The 12,882-nt window shown below is 42.8% G+C and overlaps 1 protein-coding gene across 3 annotated transcripts in view; it reads left to right on the forward strand.

Moving 5' to 3' along the window:
• klf8 (Kruppel like factor 8) overlaps positions 1 to 12,882 on the forward strand; it is a 51,606-nt gene that overhangs the window by 24,123 nt on the left and 14,601 nt on the right. For 2 of the 3 annotated variants that reach the window (XM_014004050.1, XM_014004051.1), the window contains exon 2: positions 5,378 to 5,665. In XM_014004050.1, the coding sequence (XP_013859504.1) occupies positions 5,378 to 5,665 (288 nt within the window). Of the gene's footprint in view, positions 1 to 4,844; positions 5,105 to 5,377; positions 5,666 to 12,882 lie in introns of those variants that run through there. The other variant, XM_014004053.1, reaches the window with a different exon arrangement.

Raw genomic sequence — 12,882 nt, forward strand, 5'->3', positions numbered from 1 at the left:
CACACACACACACACACACACACACACACACACACACACACACACACACACACACACTCCCTCCCTGGCTTGTCGGGGAGCAGATGTGGATCAACCTGGATTTGTTACAGATTTCCTGTGTTTGCTCGGTTCTGTTTGCGGCGCTGATGCGTGTGTGTGTGAGATCTGGAACCTGAGCTGACTTCAAAACAAAAGTTTAGATTTTTAGTTTTGTTTTTAACCTGTAATTTCTTTCTCACTTTGTCCGCCTCCCTCCTGCCCCACACCGGCTTAGATTAAACATCAACAAATGATTTACAAACCAGATTTAATCCAGGTTTTGGATCAGTGTGCTGCTCTGGTTYACAGTATGTTGGGGTTTCAGGCTTGTCTCCAGTCGGTCAATACTTTGATTTAGTTCAGATTAAAAGTCAGAAACTACGCGAGGGATTAGATTTTCTTGAACATAGAGGTACACTGACTTTTCTACAGCACCTGTTGTTCAACAGAATTAGACAAAGAGATTCTCTGAGTTCCTCACCTGCTCGTGTTTGCTAACGATCATAACGCTGTGTGGTGAATAAAACATGGAGCACTTTGTTTCCAATGTGTGCTTTCAGATCCGCAGCACCAGCTACTGAATTCTTTAAATATTTGAAGTTTATTAAAATTTAATCACACGTTTAAAACTGCATCAGAGATAATTTGTCAAGCAGAACGCATTTATCATTAATGCCGTAAAAAATGCTGTTRGATAGTATTTGCAGGAGTTGTGGAGGATTTTGCGAGCTGCACGGTCTTTTCTCCTGAGCGTCTGAGTTTTACGTTGGTTCTTATGAACACTGGGACCGGGTCTTTCAGTTCTAGTTTCTGATCCAGTCTGAGGATCAGGGTAGATTAGATAAAAGGGTTGCTTGATCCCGTTCAAACCTCGAACAGATCACCAGGGTCACTTCAGCAATACGACGTGAGACAGCGGGTCGTGATTGCGTCATTTCATACGTCTTTTTCCTGAGCGAGTATAAAGGGGCTGAAGACACGGCGGGCCATGAATAATCATAATTCCTCCCTCTGCCCTTCAACAGCTCATATAARTTTATAAACAACAATAATGATGGTGGGAAATTGTGTTTTTTTTCCCCACTCAATAATCAGTGTTGTGTTGGGTGAAAAGTCTGYGGAGAAAAAAAAATGTTTTTGTTAACGGAGGTGATGGAAAAAAGACGTGGACATCAGCACATTCAACAGGATCAAATCAGCTGTTCTTCTCTTTTAACAACCGGCTTCAAACTAAAAATCATTTTAAACAAAACAACCTCCARAAGGAAGATCTGCTTAGAGTCCTGCTCCTCATGAACAAACACACCCACAAAGTTCTGACCAATCACACGCTCCGAGCTGCAAGGTCTGCGTCGCAGAGTTCTGACTGGGAGCAGTGTACAGCGGGAGGCTACGTTCACACTGCAGGCCTTAATGCTCAATTCAGATTTTTTTATTTGCGTGGATGTACATGTATGGAGACAGCCAATCAGGAGTCACCATTTAACCCAACATGAAGATGGGACTGGGAGAGGAACACACCTGGATAAATCCCACACATACAATGGGAGAACCATTCTAGGCGCAGCCGAGGTGTTGAGGGGATCCGTTTTGGTGGTCTTAGGATCGCATCTCTGCTTTTTGTGGATGATGTGGTCCTGTTGGCTTCATYGGAACGAGATCTGCAGYTCTCACTGGAGCGGTTCRCRGCCGAGTGCGAAGCGGCCGGGATGAGGCTCAGTGCCTCCAAATCCGAGGCCATAGTCTTGAGCCGGAAAAGGGTAGAGTGCCTTCTCCGGGTCAGGGGGGTCATCCTGCCTCAAGTGGAGGAGTTTAAGTATCTGGGGATCTTGTTCACGAATGGGGGAAGAACGGAGCGGGAGATCGACAGGCGGATTGGCGCAGCGTCTGCTGTAAAGCGGGCGCTGTACCGGTCCGTCGTGGTGAAGAGAGAGCTGAGTCAGAAAGCGAAGCTCTCGATTTACCGGTCGATCTACGTTCCCACCCTCATCTATGGTCATGAGCTTTGGGTCATGACCGAAAGAACGAGGTCCCGGATACAAGCGGCCGAAATGGGTTTCCTCCGCAGGGTGGCTGGGCTCTCCCTTAGAGATAGGGTGAGAAGCTCGGTCATCCAGGAGGGACTCGGAGTAGAGCCGCTGCTCCTCCACATCGAGAGGAGCCAGTTGAGGTGGCTCGGGCATCTGGTAAGGATGCCTCCTGGACGCCTCCCTGGTGAGGTATTCCGGGCACGTCCCACCGGGAGGAGGCCCCGAGGAAGACCCAGGACACGCTGGAGGGACTATGTCTCTCGGCTGGCCTGGGAACGCCTTGGAGTTCCCCCGGAGGAGCTGGAAGAAGTGGCTGGGGAGAGGGAGGTCTGGGCCTCCCTTCTGAAGCTGCTGCCCCCGCGACCTGACCCCGGATAGGCAGAAGAAAATGGATGGATGGATGGATAATGGGAGAACATGTATACTGGCTCCAGCTAGACGGAATTGTTTAATGACATTTAAAGCTCTGGTTTTAAGCAAGTTTAAATGAGCTAAAAGTCTTTCAATTAGTGAATAGTTCTGTATTTCCTGGTAGAAAAGCTTTTCTTTCACAGAAAGGTTTATTTGTCCAGGTCATGTTCAACTCCAGGGCAGCGAGCCAACTGTAGAGCGTGCCTTTGACCCGCGATACAAAATATTAATTAGTGTTTAACACCGAGCTCGTAAAGGGAAATATGCTTTGACGGAAGGAGATGGTGACATTTCAGACTTTGTAGGTWGTGTTGTTGGTTGTGTTGGGGGTGAGGCATTAAGCTGCTTCTACCTCTGTTCAGAGACACAGAGGGGGCTCTGTCCTTTTACAATGGGGACTGGAGCGGGGGACTAGACTGCATGAGTGTGGGAGGGATGGTGCGTCCAGCCACACCCAGGCTGATCAGCTAAAGCCCCACCTCACTGAGGAATCTGCAGGGCTGGGTAACATGCCAGCCTGGAGAGCAGGGTTTAAAGTTTCARYAAGCAAAACAAAAGTAACGCAAGAAAAAGCATCAATCAAAAAGTTTAAYGACAGGAAATATATGATCTAAAGTCACTGTAGGACAAATATCAGCATTATTTTTATAGACTGTTTAACTTTTTAATTTCCCATTTAAAGGTTGAAGCCCAACACTTTCCCTTTAAAGTGCCTGTGACATGCATATCCAAAACAAAAAGTCAAAGAAAACAGCTTTTTATTTAAAAAAACATGGCATAATAAACAATTTTACCCATTATGTCAAATAACTGCGTATTTTCTTTTTGAGCTTGGCTCAACCAAAGTGAAACAGGAAGTGACATCAAAGGGGAACTTTTCAAGAAAAAATTCAGGTTTTGTTTATTGAAACAAAAAAAAAAAAAAACTGGTACTCATCTTCATCTTTCTGATAGAGACTCAAAATAATCTAAAAAAACATCAGGTTCTTCTCTGCACTGTGTCGTCGGTCGTTGTAACCACGCTCTGCTCACGTTCAGACATTCCCCTCTGACATCACTTCCTGTTACTTCACACACAAATATCTGAACAAATGTTCGTCTTAGTGGCRTGAAATCTTCTTTTACAATAAGTTAACATTGTTATCTTCCGAAAAAATGCATTTGTATTTATTACAAAACTTTGATGTCTCTTTCCCTTTAAGACACAATCTGATATTTTAGTGCACTGAAAGTTTTTATTGTGTTAAAAACAAAACTTTAACTGTTTGATACACAGACRGTTCACCTTCCTTCAATATGTTTTTACTTTATAAAACTCAACATGACCCTTTTATACTGTATAATCAGGTGTTTTTATACTTTATTTTATTTAAATTTCACTTTTATTTTGAAAAATAAAAAATAAAATTAACATTTCTTAGTGTGCATCATTGAAACAAATGTAGACATTAAAAAAATCTGTTAACATTGTTTCACACAAACGGTTTTATGAGACAAAACGTTGCGTTTGGCGTTTTGGCAACAAGTCCCATCAGCTTTTCCATGCAGATTGATTGGTTCGTGGTAATCTCAAGACTATCAAGGCTGTTCTGAGTGCTCGTTTCATACGCTSTCCAACAGGATAATAAACACAGAGCTGAAATCATCCAGGAACGACTCAGAAACGAACAGTGGACTGATCTAAATCCTGCAGAACATCTGTGGACCCCTTAAACCTGAGAGAGCTGGAGCAGTTTGCTCACGAGGAGCGGACCWAAGTGGACCTCTCCAGGACTTCCCTGAAAAAGAGTTCTTTAAACTAAATGTTTTTTCTTGTAAAATAAAGGTTTCTAATAATAACAAAAAAAAAAAACTGGACAGGTCTGAGTTACAGAAATCACTCGATTCTCTCGGATCTTAAAATTAAAAGTAAAATTCTGTTTGTCAAATCATTTTTTTGTTCTTTTGAACCAAAATTCAGAAGCAGTGATTTGAAGCTTTCGTTTCTTATTGCTTCTGTTCGTTCCAAGTTATTTCAGTGACCTTTGTGGGTTTTTTCTTTATTTAACAAACTCATCCAGGCTTGTAACGGACAGTTTTAAACCTGCTGAGATGTTCGGCTCCAGTTATTAATCAGACTTTAAACTTCTCGATGGTTCAGTTTGGACGTCTGAAATAAGACCAGAAAAGTTTAGCTGGGGTGTGTGTGTCTCTTCTTCTGAGTGTGTGTTTGCGTTCGCTCTGCTTTGGCACTCCCTGGTCGCTCTCTGTGTGTGTGTTTGTGTGTGTGTGTGTGTGTGTGTGTGTGTAGCTTGCCTTCCAGAAAAGGGTGTGTCCGCCTGCCTCCTACTGAAAGCGAGGGAGGGGTCAGTTCACGGCTACTCCTCCCTGGTCTCTCTGTTATTTCTGTTTCGTTCTCATTCCCTCAGTGGCAGCCTCAGGATTTAGGCCTTTGTCTCTCTGCCTCCTCTTTCTCTCTCTCTCTCTCTTTCTCTCTCTTTCTCTCTCTGTTTTTTCTTTTTATTTCTCTTCTCTTTCTGTCTCTCCTAAACTTGGGGTGTGTGTTCCTCAGTGTTTTCACCCCACTTGTTTTTCTGGCAGATTGTAGAGAAGAGTTTTTGTTTAGCAGGAATTTAAAATTCAAGGTAAACTTTAAATGTGCAGCTTCGTTTTTCTTTTTCTTTCTTCTTTTCAACCTTTTTCTGTCCTGTCCTCCGGCCTGAAACTTTTCCTCTACCTTGCTCTGACCCCTCCCTCCTCCTCCCATGGTTTTCACCCTTTCTTCCCACCCACTTCCCCTGGTTTTCTCTCTCCTAAACTACCCCCTTATCACCTCCTCTCACCCCCCTCCTGCCTGCCTCCATCTGTGCTCACCTAGCCTCCTCTAACTTCCTGCCTCTCCTCCTCCTCCTCCTCAGTGCCAGTCGACTCCAAAGCAGAAGAAGAGTGCYGTCGGTGCCCGCAAGAAGCAGAGGAGCCCGGCCAGGCAGAGCGCCCCGACCCGGCAGCGGTCCCCGCCGCCGCCCGCGACCCTAAAAGAGGAGGAGGAGGAGAAGCCGGCGAGCGGGMCTCGGCCGCCCCGTGGGGACGAGGAGGAGCCGGGCGAGGAGACGCCAAAGGAAGTGAGGGTGAAGCAGGAGGAAGAAGGTCAAAGAGACATGCCCTCCATACAGATCAAACCAGAACCAGAGGAGATGGAGTGCACGGTGAGGAGGGGGGTTCATCTGGGAGGTGATTGGTTGATTGGAAGGGATATGGAGGGCGTGGCCGAGGCTGGCCCCTCCCACTGTTAGACATGTTAGAAAGTGTTGACTTCCACACAAACACCAGAGGAGAGTCTGATTGGAAAAGTTGCATCAAAGATACCTGACCTTTGACCTGTTGGGCTCATTGTTGGGGGGCGGGGCTTGTTCTAAAACAGGGGGCTGCAACCTTTACGATCAAAGACCCATTTCTGCGCCTTGGATCACTAMTAAAATGTGTCAGGAGCCATAAAACAAGTTACAACTGTAATTAACAACTGGTGGTCCGCGGGCCTTTTCGAGGCCTTTTCAGGAGCCTTTATGGTCAGTGGAAGTGACATTATAAATAAAAAAATATATTGTGAATTTTATTATTTATTATTATTTTTGCACATCAGGTCAAATTATAAGACCGGATTCATGTAAACAAGTTTTACCAAATTTCATAAAAACTAGTTCAACTGAACCATTCAGTTTTCAAATTATTTAAAGGTAATTCTGATGGATTTGAGAGAAAGATCATAGAAATAAGTTGGATTATTTAAGTAAATACCAGGCTAGCATGACCTAACTTGTTTTATCTTTTGTATTGGTAGTATTGATCACATATTTGTATACAAATATATTTCTGTCGTGAGGATAAAAAACAAAAATATATATATATTATTTTATGTTTTGTCACATTTTTAAAGAGCCACTGCAGAGGGACTAAAGAGCCACATGTGGCCCCAGAGCCGCAGGTTGCAGACCCCTGTTCTAAAAGCTTCTGACTTTGACCCAGAAGAAGTCCGTGACACAGAACCTGCTTCAGTCTGAAAACTGATCAGACTTCCTAAAAGGTTAGAAGAAACTTAGCGATGCCACAGACTCTCAGACGACACCTGGTCGTTTCTTCTCGTGTGGTGTTTTCTGTGTAACACTGATGTGTTCATAGTTTGGGTTTTTATCTGAGCTGGAGCTGATTTGTCTTAAATAGTAAAACGTTTCTTTGATCAGTTTCCTTCAAAACATTTAGTTGCAGTGTTATTTGGTCAAGATTTTTACCTGATGCATGTTATTTTGAGAATATTCCAGGGAAATTGTGGCAAAATAAATAGATTTTGGGAGTGGTGGGGGTCTTTTTGGTGGATGTCTTTAAAAGATTTGTCTCTTTTAGAAGCAAGAGACAATTTAAAGCAATTTAAATAATCGTATATTGCTTAATTATAATCTGACAAAAACATGATGCAATGAAAGTATTTTCAGCTGCAGTAGAACGAACAGTAATTTTTAAAATTTTGTCCTTAATGACAACATTTAAAGCAGGGTGTCCGTGGGTCCTTATTAAGTCTTAAAAAGTCTTAAGTTCACATATCTAAAATTAAGACCTTAAAAAGTCTTAAATTTGTTAAAAAATGTCTTAAATTTTGTCGGGCAGAAGCGATTAAAGTTCTCTGTCTCCCCCGGCCGTCTCTGCAGAACCATCACTTATATTTTCGGTCTTAAATTTCATTCAAGTTGGTATTAAAAAGTCTTAAATTCACATATCTAAAATTAAGACCTTAAAAAGTCTTAAATTTGTTTAAAAATGTCTTAAATGTTGTCGGGCAGAAGCGATTAAAGTTCTCTGTCTCCCCGGCCGTCTCTGCAGAACCTTCGCTTGTATTTTTGGTCTTAAATTTCATTCAAGTTGGTATTAAAAAGTCTTAAAAAGTCTTAAATTTGACTTGCTAAAACCTGCAGATACCCTGTAAAGTTATTTATGCAGCATACAGTCAGCAGAGAATCACCTTAAAACACCTTGAAGATAATATTTGGCATCGCTTGGGTTTTCAGTGCACCTAAATGTTTGTATTTAGTTCCTCTGTTGCCTAATTATCCTTTCATCCCCTCATGATGGATGTGGTGCTCATTGGTGGCTTCACCTCAGCGTGTTAATTAAATCTAATCTCATATGATGCCTATATGTCTCCCTGCATGAGCGTGATATTCCCAGCCCTGTTATAATCAGGATATACAATAAGGGGTGTGAGGAGTAATGATAAGGTGAGGCTGGGCCGRGTCGCAGCCATCAGCTCGGCCCGCCTGCAGAGAGAGGATGCTTACAGAGAGGGTGGAGCCGGCAGGATGGGTGCAGCACGGAGAGAGGAAGTGGACCAGAGGAGACAGATGGGATTAGGGTTCAGATGGAGGGAGGCGATACGGTGGAGGTGGAGACGGTTTGGACACTCTGATAACAGCACACTGCACTGCAGGAAGACTTGGTTTTATGTAACGCTGACTCGCAGGCAGGGAGATGAAGCCTGAGGAGAACTTTGGATTCGAGAGAGACGCCAGGTTCATATCGAACGWGCTTCCAAGAAATGAGTCATAAAACTGGAGATGTGAGTGAACTTTGGAAATCAGAGCTCACATTTAAATCTGTGACTTACCTGGGATCAAATAACCTGAATTTATTAAAAATCCATGTTCATTTTTTCTTTAACAAATTTGATATATTTAAAAATTATTTAGTGGAAATTTCAGAAATCTCTCCTGCGTCTTGAACTTGTAGCCTAACCCTGCAGCTGAGTTTCCAGAAATAGGGTTTTAGGTCAGAATTTATCAGCATCAGGTAGAAAATATCCTCTCAGGTCAGATGTTCAGTGTTTGAATATATATTAAAATTTAACCTGTCAACCTGTGGGGCTAATCCAGATTAAATGAAGAACTGCTCTTGAAGCCTTTGCAGTAAACACAGTCATAATTTTTATAACTTTAACTAGTATTTAGTTATGGAAGTTAAAATACAATATAACCATTATTACATTGTTTTCATTTCCATATCTGTATATCGATTAAAATGTAACATGATTGGCTACACAGCTGTGGTGTCAGAATGAAGCTCAGAGCTGATTGGCTGATTCTAGTCAATCAGTCATGTGTACCATGTACGGGTGGGATATCAGTGGCTTGCCACACAGTTTGGGCTCTGGAGAGTCTATAGATGAACCCAGTTGGTCAAAAGAGGTGTCAATCAAAAGAAGACAGCCAATCGAATCGTTTGAATTGCCTATTAGACAAATTCAAAGTCTCTGGTAGTGTGGGTCAGGCTATAAAGTAACCAGTAACCACAAACTGGAAATGTACCGCGGGCAGGACATTTTAACAAAGAATATGATCAGTTAAAATAAACAACCATTTTTTAAATGTTATGTGTCAATGAGGGATAACTAAATATGCARTAATTTGCACATAAATCCTATAAAAGAAGTGTTTTGTGTTGTGAAGCGTGCATATTTCTCACAGATTCCCAGAGATTAGCTCTGCTTTAATCCTAGTTTCCGTTGCTTTCTAAGTTGTTGCTCCTTTTATCTCAACATTTCAGAGACACGAAGCTGCATCATATCTGCAAACAGAGGTCAGGCCTTCGGTCAACTTTCATAACAGACCCTTTCTGCAAGGGTTCTTAAACAGGTTATAAATCTAATCCCAATCCCAGTTGTCAACAGATGAGTGTGTAAAACCATCCAAACCACAGAGACAACACGACCTTGGTCTGATTCTGGTCTCCAGTTGGATAAAAACTGCAGGTTTTCTTGAACCCAGCATCCTCAGACCGTTAGGTGTTTGGTTTCTGGTTTTTCCTTCACAGACTGACTCCAGACACGATGTGAGGATGAGCTGCAAAATATCTTTTCAGGCAATWAAACCACAGTTAATCCACTGACATCAAACCCATCCTAACGTGTAGTAAGAATATTTAAACTCGTAATGAAAAAAAGTGATTTTTAGTCACTTTTTTCATTTGGCTGAACTTCCTGCAGGCAGTGAAATAAAGTGAGGAGGGTGTGAAGAACACTTGGGTACCTCAGAGAGTTACGTTCACATGGGTCTGATGGTGCTGGGGGATGGTGGGGGGAGGGGTTCGGTCAAGCCCCTGTGTTGTAGTGTGGTGTGGTTTGGGTTAGTGATGGGTGGGGGCTGGGTGGAGTTGTATTGCGTAAGGGATCATTAGGCAAACTTTGTGTGTGTGTGTGTGTGTGTTGACCACACCTCTGTGGCTGTCTCTAACAGAGGGGAGTGGACCTTCCTGACTGAAGATAAAGTCCCCAGGAACCCCAGAGTCTAAAACATCCAAATTACTGCTTCATGTTTGGTTTTGACCCATAACCGTCGACAACATCAATAARWACAAAGTTTTTCTTTGAGTCACTTTCGAAGACGGATTCTCAATATGGCCTTGAGCTGAAGTGAAACAAAATGATGTTGGAGTTGCTTCAGGATCCAAAACATCCTGCTCCAGCAGCTCCATGCTGTTCTCCACTCCCAGCTGGTCTCATGTAAGAGACGCACCAAGAATAACCTTTTGTCCACATCTCACCACTTCCTCGTGTGTCCCAGTCGGAGACAATGTGAGGTCCGTTTCAGAAAATACCCAAAGCAAACAGAAAGATGATGAGGTGAACTACAGATGATTAATGATCYGCTTGATTAATAGCCTATATGCCACGGACATCCGGTCCAGCACTTGGGGCCACGCCGATCACTTCAGGTTCGCAGGCAACACTGTGTTAGCAAAAGATTTTTTCACTSGACAACGACTCTTAATGATCTCCACAGTACAGAATTAACATATTACATGAACCAAMWTTAACACAGGAGATGTACAGGTCCAGCCAAGTGGAAAAAAATCACTCCAAATTGGATTAAAGCCATAAAAACAAAGAAAATACGTTTGTGTTTATGGTTCCAAAATTTAGCCTTTTTCGTTATTCCTTATTGTCCTGTGAATTTTTCACATAGAGCTGTGACACTTATAATGTTGGAAAGAGCAGAGTCTGGGCTTTAAATCGATGGGCTACTTGTATGGTTTGGATCGTTTTCCCCGACATGGTTGAACTGAAAACATAATGATCTGCTGCTCTCGTACTGGGGGGGTGCTCCGCGCTCGTGTTTTGTCTTTGCTGTAATATACACTCTAACAAGTTTTTACTTTTGCATAAAACTCATGAAAAAGTTGCYTAAAATAATTTCATACTCTGTATAACATAAACACGCACACACACCTACCTTTGTACCGGCTGCTGTGTTWRCTTCCTGCTAGCTGTGAGGAGGTCTTTCCTCTTCCGGTCTTGGCAGTAAAGGGGATAAATGTACATTTCCCTTTTGTWACCTCCATCTTCTCATTTCTGACTCTAGCTCTTTATCCTCAGGTTAGAAATGCWRATTACAAAYGTGAGTGTGAGCTTTTATAGCTAAGTTTTCCCTGTATCCATAGCTGTCACCTTTACTCCTCATCAATAGGAAAATGGAGAAAAACCAGCTACTCTATTGTACCTGCTGGTTAGTGGACACAACGGCACACAACAGAACTCAYGTTTTATACCAGTAGCTCACAGATGCTTTAACTTTTGTGACTTTTTCACGGAGTAGTATTAGGAGCTTACACTAAAAACATAGGCAGTAACCAGGAAGTGGAAGGGAGGAGTGGGGCTGGAATTTTACCGGAAATACGTCATTAATGACCGTGGCATATAGGCTRTTCRTCTAAAAAATACCCAGAGTTCATTAATCTCAACGCAGAGTCTACAAATCCTGTCGTTTGTCCAGCTGACTGCGAGACATCTGCTGTTATTTAGTTAGTTATTAGCTGAGACATAAAACATCACTGTTTAACCTTTAAACTGGTTCCCTGATGACAACGTGGAAGATCTGGTCAATTCTGGCTTCCTGTGGTGGACTGAAGAGTCTMTGAACTCAATGTTTAGTCAAGTGAAAAAAGCCGTCACTTGGCTCAGATTGGGGATGACCGGTAGAGTCCACGCCCAGTGGGTGGAGACCCCTGTAGACCCCGCGGTAGATTAATCTGCTCTGGCCTGAGAGTGACTCGGTGTCCCCCACAAGGACCTGGAAAGTGTGGATGTGATGCAAAAACGAGCTCAAACAAGCAGACTTTGGCCTTCAGAGGATGCTGCCCCTGAATTTGGACACAGCTTTTGGATGATTTAACAGCTTTATCAGAGTTAATATGAATCATCATGATGACCCAACATGCTGTAGACAAACTGACCTCTTCCATTAAGCCTCAGATTATTTACCATCCATGCTGTAGCTGTCCGTCACTGCCGTGGTTCTGTGTTTGAACATCTGGGTGTTGTCACGTTAACAAGATCGATGGATTGGTACGTGGTGCACACCTGAGATGAGAAAACGGACTCGGGACTGAAGTTATGTTGGCAAACAGAAAAACCAGGCAGCAGTTTGTCTTCAGGTGAATCTGAGGGGAGCTGAAGGAACAAYGGGCCTCATGCWAGAACCGTTCGTATGAACAGATTTGTTCTTAAGTTGTGCGTACGAGTGATTTARGAGAATTTGTRGCATTCACCAATTTTCTCRTATTTTAAGATTTTTTTCAGATAYGAACAAAGTTCACGTGTGGTCCAGACCTGTGGTATATTTTACGAGYGGTCAGTCTGCTGTTATCCTGACRTCATTTCATTCCTCTGCTTTAGCAGCTCCTTTAATTCCATAGCTGATGCTGCCAAAAATGACGGATTTTCTTTTCTGGATCTCTGAGAGCAGAACTTCAGTCTGAGAACTCGTAAAGTTCTTCTTTTTACTTTGTGATGTCATTTATGAATGGACACTTCCTGGTATGTGGGGCAGGAAACGTAGCCTTATAAGGTGTTTTTAGGGTGGTAATTATGCTAATCTCCTCTCCTGGTGCACGAGCACCTGATACACATTCATCATGTTTACGCTGCTCATTTACACCCTTTTCCTGAAGATAGAAGAGTTTGTTGAATCTGACGTGACGTGTTCGTACAAACATGTTCTTGCATGAGGCCCATTGTAGATAAAAGGTACCAAGTGTACGGAAATAGCTGAAGTGGTAGAAAATAKGTCGACAGTGGTGACGACCGTACAGGAAGTGTTTGAGATGCATTGTTTACATTGAGTACTTACCTGCATTTCTCGCTTGTTGATCAAACTCATCAAGACTAATCCAGTTTGATAGAGTTCAGGATGACCTGTTGTGTGTTTGAGTCCATAAACAAGTGATGAAGTGTCRGGGTCAAAGGTCAGCTTTATTGTTGCGTAACGTCTCTGTTTCTGCAGGTCCTGAATCATCTCATGGCTCTTTTCCCCTTCATTGTTCTTCTTCTTCACTTTCTCCTTCAAACTTTCACACATGAACACCCGTTCATGTGAAATTCTGC

The sequence above is a fragment of the Austrofundulus limnaeus genome, unplaced genomic scaffold (genome assembly GCF_001266775.1).
Source record: "Austrofundulus limnaeus strain Quisiro unplaced genomic scaffold, Austrofundulus_limnaeus-1.0 Scaffold21, whole genome shotgun sequence".
NCBI classification, from domain to species: domain Eukaryota; kingdom Metazoa; phylum Chordata; class Actinopteri; order Cyprinodontiformes; family Rivulidae; genus Austrofundulus; species Austrofundulus limnaeus.